This window comes from Chrysemys picta, chromosome 1 (genome assembly GCF_011386835.1).
Source record: "Chrysemys picta bellii isolate R12L10 chromosome 1, ASM1138683v2, whole genome shotgun sequence".
NCBI lineage: Eukaryota > Metazoa > Chordata > Testudines > Emydidae > Chrysemys > Chrysemys picta.
The window spans coordinates 114,726,106-114,744,454 of record NC_088791.1 but is presented as its reverse complement, the minus strand read 5'-3'; the positions used below and the strand labels follow the sequence as shown (position 1 = coordinate 114,744,454).

The following is an 18,349-nucleotide window of genomic DNA, read 5'->3' as shown; positions in this document are numbered from 1 at the left end:
GAGGGGCCCCTCTCCCCATGCCGGCAGCAGCGAGCTCTGGGGCCGGGGGAGAGGCCCGTGGCTGAGGCCCGTGGCAGCCCTGCACGCCCCAACTCACTCCCCTTGCCAGTCCCCACCCACCCTCTACCTCTCTCCACTCCAGGCCCCTGTGGCTGCGCGGCCCTTTATAGCCCGCTGCATGGCTGTGCAGCTTAGAGGGAACTTAGTCACCCACTATTCTGGTCCCATCCAGTCCTATAGATGGCAGCCATGTGCTGCGTCTCCTCAAACCTCTCAGTCTACTTCCTTGGGCCACTTCCCCACAGCCCCAGCACCATCTCTGCCCTTATCTCAGGGCCTCAGCATGCCAGCAGTCAGCTGGGAGCTTGCTCTCATTCCCTTTATCCTGCTTAGCACTACTCTGTCCAAGGTGCTAGCTTTCTTCCTCCTGCAAGGCAGGCAGGCAGCCTTCCTTCCTCAAGCTCCAGGGAGCAACTGCCTCTGCTCTGCCCTACAGTTCTCTTTATATTGGCCTGCCCAGCCTGGATAGGCTGCTCCTCGCAGCCTCTCTCCTATTAGCTGCTTTTCTCACAGCCTCCTTAGGCCTCCATTAACCCTTTATAGGCCAGGCATATTGTTAGGATGGAACCCCAACAAATTACGAAGTGTGTTTACCATGGAATATCACTACAGGGTTGGTCAGTGCTGCAATAAGATAACCAGTGACAGACAGACTGAACATCCAGACTGTTTTAAGGACCCACTTAGAGCTTGCTCTCGGCGGTGCTCCATCTGTAAGGAGGCTACATTCCTTTGGGATTAATCCTGATGATGACATATATGATGTTGAACCTGATAGTACTCCCTTTAAAATGTTTTCACTATGCATGCTACTTAATATTCTGTCATTTTAAATTAAGGATACATTTGTAAATTGTTTATAACATTTATTATCCTTTTATAAGCACGTTATGGACATGAGCAGTATGTTACACATGGTTATATGCACATTTGCCTAAGATCGTACAGTTGGTCATTAGCCATGGTTACATGGAAGCTATTAACCTGTTGGTTATTACAATTGATTAACCGTTTATTAAAACATTTATTAATTATTAATCTTTATAAACTATTGATAATGTACCCTTAACATACAGCCTGACTAAATATTCTCCAAAGCTCTACTATATGTTCAAGAAAACTGGCAGCAATTCCTTCCTCTTCCTCCCCCCTCCCCCCCCCAAGGTCTTGATTAAACAGGGGGAGGTAACATCAGGAAAAGAGTGAATTCCAGATGTTCTTGCCATCAGTGACCAGTTCCACTAAAAAACATGAACATTTAATAATAAATTGCAGTCAGATACCCATGGCCCCACCAGGTGCAGTCATAATACTGGCAAAGAAAATATAAAGTATAACTAGCATTAGTTAATATGAATAGAAAATGAATTAATGATGATCTCCCTTGAAAAAGCACTGGCCCTTTCAAGATGCATGGATACATCTGCAAGAAATTAAGACAGCAAGTGCTGCATGCAGCACTCCTGATAAAAGTCTGGTTTTGCACATTTGTTACAAACTTTACAAATGTTATTAATTCTCTGCCTACTTCAATACTTAGTCCTATTTATCATAAATTACTGAAATGAAGGCAAGAAAAAAACCTACTGATTTATTAAGGATCCTGTGGTATAAAACTATATTATATTAGCATAATACTAACTAGATTAGTAGAGCATACTATGTAGATAATTTCTCTAACTGTTTAACATATTACCTTTTCATAAAACATGGCATCCTTCAGGAAAAAAATATCTATTTTACATTTATCTTGTCATTGTAATTACTTATAAGAGCATTTTAAGTATGTTTCATTCAATTCCTGTTTCTTCACACGTGTGTGCTCAAGTATACATCAATTTTAGATCAATGGAAATGCAATAAGCGACACCTATCCATATGATCTAGGCGACAGCTAGTGCAGCTGAACTGACCCCGAGGGAGAAGTAAGATACACCAGGAAAAGGGCTGGCACTACCTATTCTCCTCCCCCGCCCCATTAAGCAAGGAGAAAAACAGGGACAAAATTGTGACTGAGCCACGGTTCAAAACCTACTCTGCTCGCTCCCCATTATTCAGGGCAGATGGTAGTCTTAGTGAGCTGTGTCTTTGACTTTGCAGACTTTCCACTACTAAAACATACCTGATTAGATAACCTCCTGGCGTTTGTGTGCACTCAGGTGCAGCAGTCCACCCACGCCGATCACAATGCAGGATGTGGGGGCCTAAGGGGCTTGTCTAAATGGGGAGTTAGTTTGCAGCAGGATAGGGTGTAACATTTACAGCGCGCTAGCCTGCCTCACCTCAAAGGTCTTGTGGATCCTGCTACCGCAAACTGAAAGTTCCATAGTGCGCTTTGATCTACTGTGGTTTGAACAGCAGTCGATCAACGCTCACTGTGAAACGTTTAGTGCATGGCAGCATGGTCCACAAACACATGTATGGGGTAGATTTACATCACCACTTGCTGCTCACTAGCTCTCAATTTAGCCAAGCTCCAAATCTTGACACTGCTGTCGTGCAGCATTCCACTATGATACTTCGTTGTACCATAAAGTAGAGCAACTTTAAATGCTGAGGTTTCTTTTAATCAACGTCATACAGTGTCTGGGCCCACGTGACCCTGCATTTCTTGAATATCCAGCATTTCTATTGGCTTTAGGGATACAATGCTACCACGTTGCTTATTTCCTAATGGGATTTAGGCCTAGAACTGACAAACACTTAAAACATTCTTAACTTTACACAAGAATAATCCACTGAACTCTTTGTAACTACTCACATGGCATGTACAATGTTAAACATATCTAAGTGTTTGCAGAATCTGGACCTTAATTATTACACTATTATTAATAAAAGTGATACAATTTGCATTTAAAAACCAAGTAAAATATGTATTGGATTTTTTTTAATAGGGGGAAAAGTGAGCATAAAAGTTTATAAATCATAAGGACACACTCAAGAATCACATCATTAAAAACTGTGTAACATGAGCCACAATGGAAAATATGAGAGAATATAATATTAAATCAACCAGCAATACTTCATAATCACTACAACCCAAACTACCAGCAAAGTTCATCTATAATTTAATGACAAAGATAGCCCTATATTTCATTGAGCTAGATTAGCATATCTTAATAGATTTATGTACAGGGCCTTGAGCCAACACAGAAACATTTGGAAGATGAAACTGAAGAAAACAATCTCAACATTTCCATGTGTACCTTTAGTAATTGCTACAAATATCTGGATTAAGACATTAACCTCAAATAGTGTTCAGCAGCTGCTCAACTACCAACTGAGAATCTCCACAGCACTTGAGAGAATACTAGGAGAGAGCTTAGGGAAGGGGTGGGGAACCTTTTTTCTATCTTGGGCCCTTGACCCAGAATAAACATCAATCGTGGGCCACACACAAGTAAAAAGCAACTTAATTTAGGGTGTTATTATTATTATTCTTTTTAAGAGAGAGAAATATAAAACGTTCAACTCACCCGCCTGGAGGTGCGCGGAGGTTCGGGGCTTCCCCCCGCAGCGGGGCGAGCTGGCACTCATGGCTCCAGCCCCAAGGGGTGGCGCCAAGGCTCGGGGCTTCCCGCCTATGGTGGGGCAAGCCAGTGCTTGCGGCTCCAGCCTGGGTTGGAAGCGCAGAGACTTGCTGTGGGCCGGATGAAATGAAGCAATGGGCTGGATCGGGCCCATGTGCCATAGGTTCCCCAGCCCTAGCTTAGGGAGACCACCCAGCCATCAACCCAGGTAGAACATGTGTTGTACTCAGCAGCAAGCACTGCTCCAGGTGTATGCTGCTATTGATTAATGCACCAGCAAAGGGGACTTGAGAATCTGTACTCCTGGCCTGCCTGGACGACTGCTTTCCCCAGCATGTTTCTTATGGCAGAGGACACATCAGCGTTATCTCTGCTTTTCCGTGCTCCCGTGGGAAGCATTTGCCCCACAGTTTGTAGATACTGAAAGTCATCCCCCACAGCCAGATGCTGCTCCTTTGGTTGTTGCAGCCTATAGCCCAATCAGATACAACTGATTCTCCTGCTTTAAAAATACTAACTCACTAGCAATCCTGTGCACTTTACACATCCTGCCTTAAGTGTTGCCCTCAGGTGGGCAGCATCACACTAAATCATCTGCACAATTCATGAAGCAAGAGCCTCTGGTTTGCCTATTTCAAATGGGGAAATACCTCAAGAAAATAATAAGAAAATAGAAATGATAGCTAAGGCCCTGTACACACATACCATCATCCAGACAGGCAGAGGAAAAATACATTGGACTTTGGCATCACTTGTATAGCTTGTCATAGCAATAAAGTGTTATTGAATGGCACTGAAATTGTGATAGAGTCATTCAGGGCTATTTACATCAACTGCAGCTGTTGGGAAGAGAGCCCTTTAATTTATACTGAGGCTGAGGTTAGCTTTGCCTTGGGGTTTGTATAGCTGTAGAGAGTCTGGGCCAGTGTTTGATTCTAGGGACACTGATGCTCTCTGTTTAATAAGTGGGTGGAAGAGCAGACCATGGAGGTTTCTGGTGAGCCATGGCATGTCTGAAATTCCCTACTGCTGATATAGGCTGCTTCAAGATAGCTGCTTCTGATGAGCTTCTTATAAACAGGTCAGGATTGTTGCTCTAGGTTTGTATTCACCTATGGGGAGGCTCCCTTGGGAGAAAAATATAGCTCCTACAGCAGCTGCACCATACCTGCAGCTATGAGTTCACTAAGAGCTCAGCCCTTATACGGGGCCTAGAATCACCCCTCAGAGCAATGAAGCTATAAATAAGGTCACTGATGCTGGAGAAGAATGAGCATCCAAGAGGAAGCAGCGTTCCCAGCTACTGTCTCTAGCACTAGGATTATCACAGGCACCAATAGTAAATGTTTGTGTGAGTCTTTATTTATTGCTTTAATTCCTGTTCCTCTGTCTGTTCATACCAATAAATCATTCTGCACTGAAGAGGTTGAGTTTGAGTCTCTGCTCCTCCCCCTACCATTTGTAACATCTCCACGGCCACAATTTCCATATTCAGAGCCCAGATGAAGGCTTGGCTGCTAAATCCCTGTTTCTAACCACTGCTTCCTTAAACATCTGTTCCCAAAAAGTGCGCTCATCAATGCTCCATTGCAACTGATAATTCCAGGTCCCAATTTTCCCCTCATGCTGTAACTACTATTTTTCCTTCCACTAGATATACATTTTGGGTAACATGTTGGATACACCTGTGGCTATGTCTTCACTGCAGGATCACCCCTGGGGTCTTACCTGGGGTTTAGCCCACGCCCTTCTCACCCAAAACCCTTTACGCCTGGGTTTATATGTGGCTTCGATTCTGGGATTGCTTGCCTGGCTGGAGCTATAGGTTAGGTGACATAGGAGCCTAAATCCTATTTTCAAAAGCATTTAAGTGCAATGTTACCTGCCAAGGGGAGCAAGGAGACCTGCACCAAAGGTGAAATCAATGGAAAAGCTCCTGCTGATTTCAGTGGGATCAGGATTTCACCCACAATCAAACACAGGATAAGCCATGCTGGATCAGATTACTGGTACAGTAAGCCTGGCTTCCTGTTTCCGGCATTGGCCTATACCTCTACCCTCTGATGATGGCAAGGGAAGAAGGACTCCTGCTCATCTTGAATATAGTCTATGCAGGGTTGTTCATGAATGAAAGAAATTCCTTCCTGTTCCCCATAGTGATCAGCTTATGAGCAGGAGCATGAGATTTAATTACCCTTACTACTGTAGCTTGCACTGCTACAAAATTGGTAATTTGGTGGTCAAGAAATTACCCATTGGTTTGTCAATCCTGCCATAGCATCTAACTCAATGACCCCCCTGCAGCGTGAATTCCACAGACGCAGAACCCAAATGCCAGCCCTTGAAACTGACAAATACGTCCCCATATGTAAAACAGAAACGCACCAGTTACTCGCACAGGAGAATGGAAAAGCCAGTTTATCTAAATTATGTAAACCAAACGTTGAGAGAAGGTTTAAAGCCTCAGCAGTTATTTTTAACAAGTAAAATATAAACTGCAACACAGCTTTAAAATCTGCCTTTGAATTATCTGCCTTTGTACGATAAGCAGCCGAGCTATTTTAAGAGCTGATCCTGAGAAGGAGCTGCGTGTCCGCTGCTCCCATTGAACACAGCAGAGTTGTGGGTGCTCAGTCCCTCTCAGGATTAGGCCCTGCAAGCCTCGGCCTCCTAATTCTCTAGTGTGCTCTTATTATTCTACATGAGAGAGACTTGAATCATTGTGGAAGAGTTGAATGTGAAGTTAATTTGTATTTAACTTCTGCTCACTAAGAAGAGGGAGATGATTGCCTTTACTGCCATTTTATCTCACTTATTTGCATTAGAGATGAGTTGGAACCAGAACACAGGAGCAACACCCACTGATCTTTGAGGACCTTTTACCTCTGGTTTACAGCTGTTACTAAGGTATCCCTGTATCAATGGACAAGTCAGTAAAAAGGGAGATAGATGTGATCCAGTGGATAGAACCTTTGTCTTAAGATTTAGAGACCTGGATTCTATTCCTAGCTCTGGCCCTAGCCTAAAAGATGGCCTTGAATAAGCCCCTTTGCCTCAATTTCCCCTCTGTAACACATAAGATGAATGACGCTTACCTCCTTTGTAAAATACTTTGGGATTGATAGAGGAAAATTACATAAAAACTAGATATTGTTTACAGCCCAGGAAAGAAGGTGGTTGTAGCAGCCTTAACACTGTTTTATTGTTAGGCTAGAGAGGGCAGGCAAAAGCTAGTTCCCTCACTATTCCACATTTCTAGAACTTGACGAGGCACAGATGAATGCTTGTGAACAGTGCTGAACGAAACAGGTGAAAAAACAAACATCCAGAAACTTTGGGTTACATTTCTTAGTTCATTTTGTAAGAGTTTTTTCTTTTCTTTTAACCCCTGGAATGTTGACCTTTGCAAAACGTGGAGGGACTGGATTATTCATAGCTGAGTGGGTGAAATCTCAAAAGCCCTTTTTTCATGTGTGCAAAAAATTCACCCTGGACACAGGAGGAGGAGGATGACAACCATGGTGTAGTTTTCCTGCCTACACCAAAGCCAGGCGGTCTTCTAGTGGAGTAAGTACAGGGCTGCGAGATTGTGAGTTCAACCCTACCACTGACTGACCTTCATGTCTTGCACCTTAGAAAAACAAACACTCTTAGCAGGTGTCATTATCTTCATTTAACAGTGGGGAAAAACAGAGACTAAGAGAAGGTAAGTGACTTGCCAAATGTCACAAACAATTCAACAGAGGGTCCTGTGGCACCTTAGAGACTAACAGAAATATTGGGAGCATAAGCTTTCGTGACAAACAATTCAGTGGCTCCGTTTGTAAGGAAAGGTTGTGTTCTGGATATTCTTAAATTGGACACAGCTAAAACCTAAGGGGCCACATTCCTCCCTGGTCTAACTCCATCAGATCTACACCAGACAGGAATTTGGCCCAAGATATCTAATATGCAGCAAATCAAGTCATATGATTTAGCATAGAAGGACTACAGGCCAGATTTACAAACGTTTACTATCAGATGCTGTACTTACTACTGTGAGTAGTCCCATTAGGAATGATCTTGTGAACACTTATGACTAACTTTACTAACATGAGTTAGCCCCAGTGTCCACCCTTTGATTACAAGGTCACATGTTTATTTTCAGGGACTACTCCTGGTAGTAAACACTGCTCCTGGTAGTAAGTAGTCGTAGGATCAGGTTCTATGAAAGTAAGCCCTTACTGCAACACGCCTTCTTTTTCTTTAATTGGATAGTTGTGGTCCCTAGCCAGATTGAAAGGAAAAAAAGTGTAGACAACACCACTGGATGCTAGAGCTTTGTTATTACATAGGGTCTGATTTTCAGAGGTACTGAGAACCTACAGCTGCCACGTCAATGGTCCTGTAAATCAGAACCTTAGTGTGCCCAAACTTGAATACAGCTTGAAATTCCTTATCTAGCAACACATGGAGTGATTGTAACTGTTCTCCTTAAGGTCTGGTTCCTGGTCCTACTGAAGGCAATGATCAGACTCCCATTTGACTTCATTCGATGCAAGCTCAATCCAGAGAACTAAAGTTTACTGCTTTCGCCCTGGCATACATTTAAATTCATTAAAGTCTCTGGACTGAGTTTCTTTTAAGGCAGAAACCCTTTCTATAGTTTCCATTTCTGGCCGGTGCAGACATTCACGGCATTTCCTCCCTCGTGGTTCTCCCACTTGGGTTAGGCGTTTAGTCACAGTTCCCACTACCAGCCCATGAACCAGCCCCTCGCACATTTCCTTGCACACCACGCCTTGTTCCGCTCAAGCCAGCATCTTGGTTTCATTTGATCGTGTAGGCACGGTTCCGATGCTACACATTTAGAAAGGGGGAGTCTCCATTTCACCTGCCCCGGTGCTGTAGATTAAACACCTCATGCTCACAACCTTTCACACACCCCTTATCCTTCAATGCTGGTCCCGCTGCCTGCCCAGCTGTCTCGCTGCAGCCCATTCCGCGTCCTAGCGCCGGAGCACCTGCAGGGGGCGCCAGAGAGCTTTCCTGCGACTGCCGTAGCCGGTAGGAGAAGGCAGCCGCGGAGAGCTGGTCCTGGGGCTGTGTGAAGTCTCCGCATTCTGCGGCAGAGGGACTAGACCGGGGGAGAAAGGAGACTACGGGCAACCCACGATGGCTGAGGTCGGCTTCCTTCTCTGATCACACAGCTAGGTGAGCCGGCCGGCAACAAAGACCAGGGCTGAATTCCCGTCCTCCCAAGTCACCCTCGTGCTGCTTTACTGGTGTGGAGAGGTGAGTTTGATGCACGAAGAGGCATCTGGCTGAATAGGGCTAGAGCGCACATAGCCAGGGGCTACTGCAGCAAGAGAGGGACCCTGGCGAAGCCAGCCGCTATCTTTGTGCTTTGCCAAGAGCAACAAACAAGCTCCTTAATTGTTACCGGGTTATCGCTTCGGCGATGCCCCAAATCGGGCAGAGCTAGAACAGGATGGGCTTCCTGGGATCATCTCCGGATTCTGCATGGGAAGATATTAGGGGAGACACCTCTACTTCTGGGGATCCCTCCTGGCTGTTAATTGTAACAAGAGTAGCAAGGTGGCAAGCACATTGTGAGCTTGTCTATCTGCCCAGCAGTGGGGGAGGATTCCTTCAGCCCTTTCATCAGGAAAGCAAAATATTACCTGTTGCACTGTATTATTTAATCAGTGACAGCAGTGGGTTTGGAGCAGCGATCTGTAATTATTTCAGGGACTGTCTTGATGTGCTCATCACATATGGGAAGCCAAACATTTACAAGCTGAAGGTGAGAAAACTAGAGAGAACCAAAAAGTATCCCTTAGATCACACTGTTGCTCTATATGCCTCTCAGCTCTTTTGCTATGATAACGACACTGAGGCAGAGACCTACGGAAAATCGGAAGAGAAATTAATGTGTGAACTAGTATTTGTTTATTAAAGTGGGGATGGCAGTTGTGTGGTTGACTTAAACCAAATATACCTTTTTATTTTAATGCATGGGCCTGATTGAGAAGGGAATCTTTGCTCATAGTTTTTTTAAGACGTTCTTGGTGACAAACCGGCATTCATACTTTTTTCAATGACATTTGAGTATGAAAATGAATATTGGATTTCTTTTGGAGCCAGAGTACACCCAGTAGTATGTCAATCTTTACTTAGAGAGAGTATGTTTTATAGCAACACGTTGTCTTGTTTTCTCTTTTGCTCTGATATAGAAATATGGGGTTCAGATTCTCAACTCAGTTGCTGCAGTGTAAATAAGGAACAAATCAAGCTGATGGAGTTACTCCAGATATAGACCAGATTGGCATCTAGCCCAGGTGTTTTAGAGGAAGGTGGCATGTAAATATAGAAAAGGGACACTTGCAACCCTCTAATTTACAGTGTGCATTTATGGTCATCCAGAAATAAGCATCCATCTCTTTAAACAGTAAGGGTCAGATTCTCAGTGTAAATTGACATAGCTCCATTGACTTCAGAGCTACTCCAGTTCACACCAGGTGAGAATCTGGCCCAAGCTGCAAGACGGTTTTTAGGGTTGTCAGCAGTTATGTGTATTAGAAACCCCAAGAGCCATTAAAACTAGGGATTATATAGTACAGATTGATTTAAGTACTTTCTTCTGCCAGCATACTATAGCATTTTTCATTTCCTATCTAAAGCTGAAAGTGAGAGTAATGTATTGGCTGCATCACATTTATGCCTTTCTTCCATGAGCGGAACTGGAGTAAGAAAAGCAAATCTTGCTACAGATGATTTTACATGACTCGCTTTTCACAAAGCATGCCACTGTGACTTTATTAGGTTAGAAATTGGAAGGCAAATGTATGCATTTTTTGGAGTTAAAGTCCTGTCTCTCTTCTGGTAGATGAAACAATTCATAAAAGCTTTTGCCTTTCTAAATGCTTGCACGGGATGAATATGATTTGCCGTTTACTCCTCTGCAAAATAAACCAGGAGAATGAGATTTCAAAAATATATTCATATCCTTCTCTAAATAAAGTACATTGGACAAAATTTGTGCAACATATTGTATTCTGGAGAAAATTTAATAAAACATTATTTTATTTCACAAAGTTGCTTGAAATGTGTTATTGCTTTAGTGTGGGTAATGCTAATGTAGCAATTAATATATCTGATATTTATGATTAAAATAATCTTATGTCTTTCTATAGAAATATTGGCAAACCTTTCTAACAGAGATTGGTATTTTTTGTGAAACATGCTGTGTACAGAAGTAAAATTATACTATGGTGTAATTGGTGAGATGAATTATCCACACTAAATGGTAGTATTGGTACAATACTAATCATCTATAGTGCCTTCGTCCATAGATCTCAAAGCACTTTACAGAGGAAAGTAAATTTAGTTATCCTTAAATTCACAGATGGGAAAATTGAGGCAGAGAGCAAGGTGACATAACACGCTGAAAGTCATACAGCAGGGCAATAGAGGTAGTAGGAACATTCTTATGTGGTCTTTAAAAATATATAAAGAGAAACTTCAGTGTCCCTTTCTAGCCTATGCTTTTCTGAATATTTACGTCTGAGCTGAGTCATCTTACACAAAGAACATCAAGGAACTTTGTGTAAAGGTTCTGTTTACTGGAATGGGCAAAGTGCAAATATTTAGAACTGTTGAAGACTTTTAATAACTGCTGCTGAGTAATTGGGGCTTTGAAATAATTGAGGGTTTGGGAAAGGGAGTTCAACTATCTGCAAATAGATTAATGAATACTTATGGTTTTTAAATATATTCTGTAAAATAAAATTCATTAAAGTTAGTTTGGCCAAAAGTAGTAACTTAATATAAACTATCCCAGCTGGCTTAAAAAAAAAGTAAGAGGGAACCTTATATGGCATTATGAGCTGAGCGCTGAAGATTATTGAATAAGAACCTTTGTTCAACAAAGTGTAATGGGGCATGTCTCAACAGCTGAGCTAGAAAACGAATGTGATATATATTCTACATGAATGGTGACAAACACCAAAGGTGTCAGTATTGTTACCTCCGTGTTTGAGGATATTAGCATATGGTTTAAATAAAGAAATATTTAGGAAGAGACTTTCTGCCTACTCACTGTATTACACCGCTTTAAGGTTCTGTGCAGAAGTCACAATGACGTGGTGAAGCTGAAGACGGGACCTGGGAACCTTCCGTCTGCTCAATTTTGGGTAATCCAGTGAATTCTCCAGCGTTCCATTTTCCCACCATGGCTAAAAGTGCAGAAGTGAAGCTGGCGATCTTTGGTCGAGCTGGCGTGGGGAAGTCAGGTATGTTTGTTGTCTGTTTTTCTTCTGTCTTTGATCAGGTGGCTTTTTCCTCACTCTGTCCAGTGTTCTCAAAATGAGCCTTTGTGTATGCAAAAAACTGCTGGGCCTTCCTCTGATTTTATCTATATCAGCGTGAATCATGCAGAGCGTCAGAGAAGCCAGTGGGGTGATGTGGGTGTAAAGCTGGTGTCAGAGAGATCAGCATCAGGCCCCTAATTTTTAATTTAGCTTTCCACGCCATTTTTCATGCTCTAGGCTCTGCAAATAAAAGGAATAGTATAACAATGGAAGTGGGATCAGGCCTACTGTTTGAAGTCAATGCCAAGACTCCTATTGATTTCTGTGGAGATAGAGATGGACTAGCATTGTTTAATTTGTCCCTACATAGCTTGCTTATTATCTTTTAATTCCCTATACAAAAGGAGGTCAGAGCCCAGGTAGAATAATGCACTTGTCCTGAGCAGTATTGAGTGCTGCAGTGCCTATTGAGTCCAGTGGGGATTTCTGATGCTTAGCAACTCACAGGATCACACCCTAGGAAAGTACACTGGAAGCGATGTGGAGCTAACAACCAGTTGTGTGATATCCCAGCAGTTTTCACAGGATTCTAGAGAGAAGTGGAAGGACCAAATCAGATCAGGGTGACTTTTTGGATGACCCAGTTTTGCCCTGTTTTGAGGAGGATAAAGCAACAACTGACTTTATTCACAACATCACCATTTTGGCCTCCTGCAGGGTGGAGAGGAAACAGCTGGCGTCTGTTTTACATAGAATATCCCTCCTTGTTGCTTCCACTTAAAATTAGCTTTGAATGAGCAAGTTAAAAAAAATTAGGCTCAGGGGAGTCACAGAACTCCCACCCACTTCAGCGCCCAGGGAATGACTGAGCCCTTTAGTGAGCTGCTGGCCAAATTCACCTGCCAACTCCATTGGTGTGCCCAGTGAAACAAACCCCCATCAGCAAGTGACAATCTCAGTAGAAAACAAAAGTTTAGACACACGCACCCCTTTTCTACTGATCTATTCATTCCAGGCTCGATTTTCTCACTATTGTCTGGGATTTTGACATCAGAAGGTTTACATAAGATGCACCATTTGTACTTAGAGCAGTACAATGGTGCATTTGTAGAAACAAGTACTGACTGGTAAGTGATATGAGGTACACAAGCTACCTTGAGTAGTGCTGTAGTCTTGCAGTTACTTGACGACTTTAAGGCCACCTTAATATACACTTCAGACAATAGGACCAGAAGGCAAGGCCTAATTTACCTCCTGTGGCAGTTTGGGACCTTGCAAAATATAAAACTGGCCTCCACAGGTACCATGTATTGTAGCTGTTTGTTTGAAGTGTGAGCAACATGAAGTTACAGTGTGTGCTTTTAAGAACATAGGGCTAGATACTCAGCTGTTGAAAATCAGTGCAGTTCCATTGAAGTGTATTTTAGTTGATAGCAACTGAGGATCAGGCCCATAAACATTATTATTGTTTAGTTAATTTGGACCCAAGTGTGTTTATTCAGAAAATATTGTACCAGGAAAATATCAGTGAAATAGCTCACTTCCATCAGCCTACAAAGGAAGAGTGTACATGGGACAGAGGACATTATAGTGATCATATCACAAAGGAAATACAAATTGAATCATATCTACTTACATAACGTATTTAAAAGGGTGCTCTTAAGATTAAAAACAAAGATTTAAATTGCCTTATCTGTGTTATAATGCCACAGACTGTTAACTGGAAGTGCCGTAATGAATCTGCCTTTACTTTGTACCATTTATCCTATTTAAGGTTTGGAAGTCAGTTTGGACAGTGAAATAAGGCCAGTTAGTTTCACTTTTTGTTTGTAGTCAAACTCTGTTTATGGTTGTGGTTGCCTAGCACAATGCTTTGGTTGGATTCAGAATAATGAAGGAGAATCTCCCTCCCAAGTGTCCCCTATCCCAAAAAGTTTTTTCAGCAAAATTAACCTCCCTCCACACACACAAAATATTTCTCTTCATATGAGGTTTCGTAACTTTTATTTAAAAAAAAGAGACTTTAAAAGTTCAGTCAAAAGTAATCAGCAGTGTCCTTCGTAAGAACATCGAGCATGCGAGCGGTACAGTTTTCACATTTGGTCTTCCCTTTATGGCCTTCACTACACTAAGGTTTTCTGGCAATTATTCCCCACTGTGATAATATCAGGACAGTAGCAATACTGAGACTGTTATTGTGGATCATCTATGAGCAGGATGAGACAAAATAGTCCCCAGAGAGCAAACTGTTGTGGACAGAGAGGCCCAGTGTTAGGCTGTAATAGATGCTGCCTCTAAATGGCTTTTTTGTGAGAGAGATGTAGATTCTTGAGAGTGTCCATATAATTTTCCATAAAGATATGTGTCCAGTTTATGATATGTAGTGTGTGAAATCCTGGTTTCTCTGAATGTACAGTACTAGACTTGACTAAGCCAGACAGCTGGAAGTTAAGCCAAGTTCTAAAAGCCAGAACATGACTCAAGACACTGGAGAGGACTAGATGCATATGAAGAAGGAAATACATGTGGCAATAAATAAGACTGTTTTGATTACCAGAGAGTCATTCCAAAATAAGGTCACTGTCTTTCTCTCTTTTTTGGCTCATCCTCATTTAACGAGACAGGGCAAGACATTAGATTCTAGTCTGGCTTAAGCCTTTATTGGCTTCCCTCCCTAAAAGCAGAACATTTGTGAAGTTACAGAAGCATATTGTAATGTCCAAGAAAGATTCCCCTCCCAATTCTTGATCAGGGTTTGGGAATGATCGAAGCTGAGGTAGCCATAAAGAATTTTTTGCAAAAGAAATAGTGTGTGCTGGGACAGGATGCTTTGGGAATTTTAGTCTTCCATCATGCAACAGTGAAGCCAATGGGAGTTTTACCATTTTTGTTACTGGCAGTAGGATCAGGGCTTTAGTCTGATCTACGTAGTAGTCCACTTAATAGGATGTGTTCAGTAAGACTTCCTATTCTTTCCTTCAGTATATTAATTCAAGGCTCTCAGAAAGGTGGGATGGAGCATGAGTGGTGAAGTCTGAAAGAGCTAAAGCCAGATTAAAACAAACTTCTACACTTGCTGCTACTTGTCAGGTTTCCTTGCCCTTAGGTTTTCTAGGCTAGAGGGTTTTTTGTTTGTTTTAAATGGTTACATAAAATCTGTTCTCAGTCATAGCCACTATTTACTTATCATCCTACCAGATTAAGGCCAGTAGATTTAATTGCTAATCTACCTCACCTATTTTATTTTCCTCTCTAGATATAAGCCCTTCAAAGATAGAGGACCAAATCTACTCGCACAGGTGTAAATCAAGAGTACTTCCACTGAAGCTAAGAAGGTTACTTCAGAATTACTGAGCAATAAATGAGCATTTGGTGCATGGTCTCTCTCTCTTGTGCAAGTTAAACCAGTGGAAGTCTTCCAATGCACGAACACACCACGAGCTGCATTCTCCATTCTGCTAAGGCCAGTTTGCACTGCATAAACAATGCAAAGTGGCCTTAAACTGGCTGCAGGTAATGGATAGAGAATTCCTTCTGAGCAGCAGAACTGTTTGCTGTCTCCTGTGTCACCCATGCCCCTCCCCCACTTAAGGGGAAGAAAGGAAGTGGCATTTCAAAGGCAGGGAAGGGGCATGGCACAGCTCTACTCTACCCAGTCCTCCACTGGTGTAAATTAGGGTGCACTTGCACTGGAGCCAGGCAGCCCTGAATGAGAATGGCCACCAGCTCTCTATGTCCTCCCCTCTCCATAATGTCTTGGATGGAATGGAGAATTAAAGCTCACAGTAGTTTAAACTAGGGCTGTCAAGCGATTAAAAAAATAATCATGATTAATCGTGCTGTTAAACAATAATACTATTTATATAAATATTGTTGGATGTTTTCCACATTTTCAAATATATTGGTTGGTTTCAATTACAACAAAGAATACAAAATGTACAGTGCTCACTTTATATTTATTTTTATTATAAATATTTGCACTGTAAAAATAAAAGAAAGGTTTATACCATTTGAAGAGAAACTTTTCAATTCACTTTCTACAAGTACTGTAGTGCAATCTCTTTATCATGAAATTTGAATTTATTAGTGTAGAATGATGTACAAAAAAACCTGCATTAAAAATAAAACAATGTAAAACTTTAGACCCTACAAGTCCATTCAGTCCTACTTCTTGTTCAGCCAATTGCTAAGACAAACAAGTTTGGTTACAATTTGCAGGAGATAATGCTGCCCACTTCTTGTTTACAATGTCACCTGAGAGTGAGAACAGGCGTTCACATGGCACGGTTGTAGCCGGCGTTGCAAGATATTTACGTGCCAAATCCGCTAAAGATTCATATGTCCCTTCATGTTTCAACCACCATTACAGAGGACATGTGTCCATGCTGATGATGGGTTCTGCTCAATAACGATCCAAAGCAGTGCATACCAAAGCATGTTCATTTTCATCATCTGAGTCAGATGCCACCAGCAGAAGATTGATTTTCTTTTTTGGTGGTGCAGGTTCTGTGGTTTCCGCATCGGAGTGTTGCTCTTTTAAGACTTCTGAAAACATGCTCCACACCTTGTCCCTCTCAGATTTTAGAAGGCACTTCAGATTCTTACATCGAGTGCTGTAGCTATCTTTAGAAATGTCACATTGGTACCTTCTTTGTGTTTTGTCAAATCTGCTGTGACAGTGTTCTTAAAACGAACAACATGTGCTGGGTCATCATCCGAGACTGCTATAACATGAAATATATGGCAGAATGTGGGTAAAACAGAGCTGAAGACATACAGTTCTCCCCCAAGGAGTTCAGTCACAAAGTTAATTAACACTTTTTTTTTTAACAAGCATCATCAGTATGGAAGCACGTCCTCTGGAATGGTGGCCAAAGCATGAAGGGGCATATGAATGTTTAGCATATTTGGCGTATGGTAAATACCTTGCAATGCTGGCTACAAAAGTGCCTTGCGAACGCCTGTTCTCACTTTTTGGTGACATTGTAAATAAGAAGCAGGCAGCAGTATCTCCCATAAATGTAAACAAACTTATTTGTCTTAGCAATTGACTGAACAAGAAGTAGGACTGAGTGGACTTGTAGGGTCTAAAGTTTTACATTGTTTTGTTTTTGAGTGCAGTTACGTAACAAAAAAAATCTATATTTGTAAATTGCACTTTCACGATAAAGAGATTGCACTACAGTACTTGTACGAGATGAATTGAAAAATACTATTTCTTTTATCATTTTTACAGTGCAAATATTTGTAATAAATAAAGTGAGCACTGTACACTTTATATTACACGTTATAATTGAAATCAATATATTTGAAAATGTAGAAAAATGTCCAAAATATTGAATAAATTTCAATGGGTATTTTATTGTTTAACAGTGTGATTAATTGCGATTAAATTTTTTGAGTTAATCGCGTGAGTTAACTGCAATTAATCAACAGCCCTAGTTTACACAGTGCTGTTCAAATCACTGTTCAGTTTGATTTTACACCTTCATTCCTATTCCACAGAGAGCTGGGATTTCATAATGCAAGTGGCTATTTTAAAACTCTGTGGTATTAACAGCCATTAAAGAAAGTCACAAAGGTCTGATCCCCCAATGGTTGCAACGAAGGTCTGCAATACATGCATGGGTGGGAGGGGGAAAAGAAAGGCTGGAGAGGAATGACCTGTACGGAAGGGGAAGAGCATGAATATGTGTGTGTGTGAGAGAGAGAAAAGAATGGGTGGAAGCATTGAAATGGTTGAAGTCCTTTCCAGCTCCCAATGTAATTGGCCTTTAAATACAATGTTCAAAATACAGTATCTATGCCTCGGAGACTTTTTTTATTTTGACCTCGGAATGATTAGTGTCCAGCTAAGGTATGTGCAAGCCTAGCTTCCAAAAGCCAATATAGCTTTTACTCTGTAAGGCCCCATCTCAGTGTGGCAGATTGCAGGGTTTTGCACTGGCAAATAGAGCACATCTAGGTCACCAGGATGAAGAGTTATTTCTGCTGACAAATGGCTCCCATCAGTTTCAAGCCAGGATGGAAGAAACTGCCTGAGAGAAAGGTAGTAGGGATACAGGAGCCCTGCAGAGAAAATGCTAGGAATAGCCATGCTCAGGCGAAAAGTCTAGCCAGAGGTTGTGGTATTTTGTTGTGGCTATTTAAGTGAACAGCAAAGGCAAACCCCAGGAAAGGCCATGATTCAGCAAAGGCTTATGCACTTGGTTAGCTTTGCACACTGTGACTGGAAGGGCATAAAGTTAAGCACATGCATAAGTTTGGACCATATCCAGCATCTGCTTATGCTGTGTTTGGAGCAGTGTCAGAACTGCACTTGTGATGGGGCCCTATGCTACATTGACCCTACTGACTGCAGCGTGCAGACCCAGGTCAGCATATGGCTCTTGTTCAGTGATCACTTCGTTGCAAGAGATCTGCTTTATTCTGTGTTCAGTTTCAACGGGCTGTATATAACAGGAGCTT

The 18,349-nt window shown here is 41.9% G+C and overlaps 1 protein-coding gene across 5 annotated transcripts in view; it reads left to right on the top strand.

The window, feature by feature from the left end:
- The first annotated feature begins 8,321 nt into the window (after positions 1 to 8,321).
- The window catches only part of RERG (RAS like estrogen regulated growth inhibitor), a 115,844-nt gene continuing 105,816 nt past the window's right edge, over positions 8,322 to 18,349 (top strand). Inside the window, exons 1-2 of one of the 5 annotated variants that reach the window (XM_065567377.1) lie at positions 8,322 to 8,783; positions 11,690 to 11,863. In XM_065567377.1, coding sequence (XP_065423449.1) covers positions 11,803 to 11,863 — 61 coding nt within the window. In that variant the 5' untranslated portion in view covers positions 8,322 to 8,783; positions 11,690 to 11,802. Of the gene's footprint in view, positions 8,865 to 9,192; positions 9,376 to 11,689; positions 11,864 to 18,349 lie in introns of those variants that run through there. The other 4 variants (XM_065567369.1, XM_042849127.2, XM_005288060.4 and 1 more) reach the window with 4 other exon arrangements.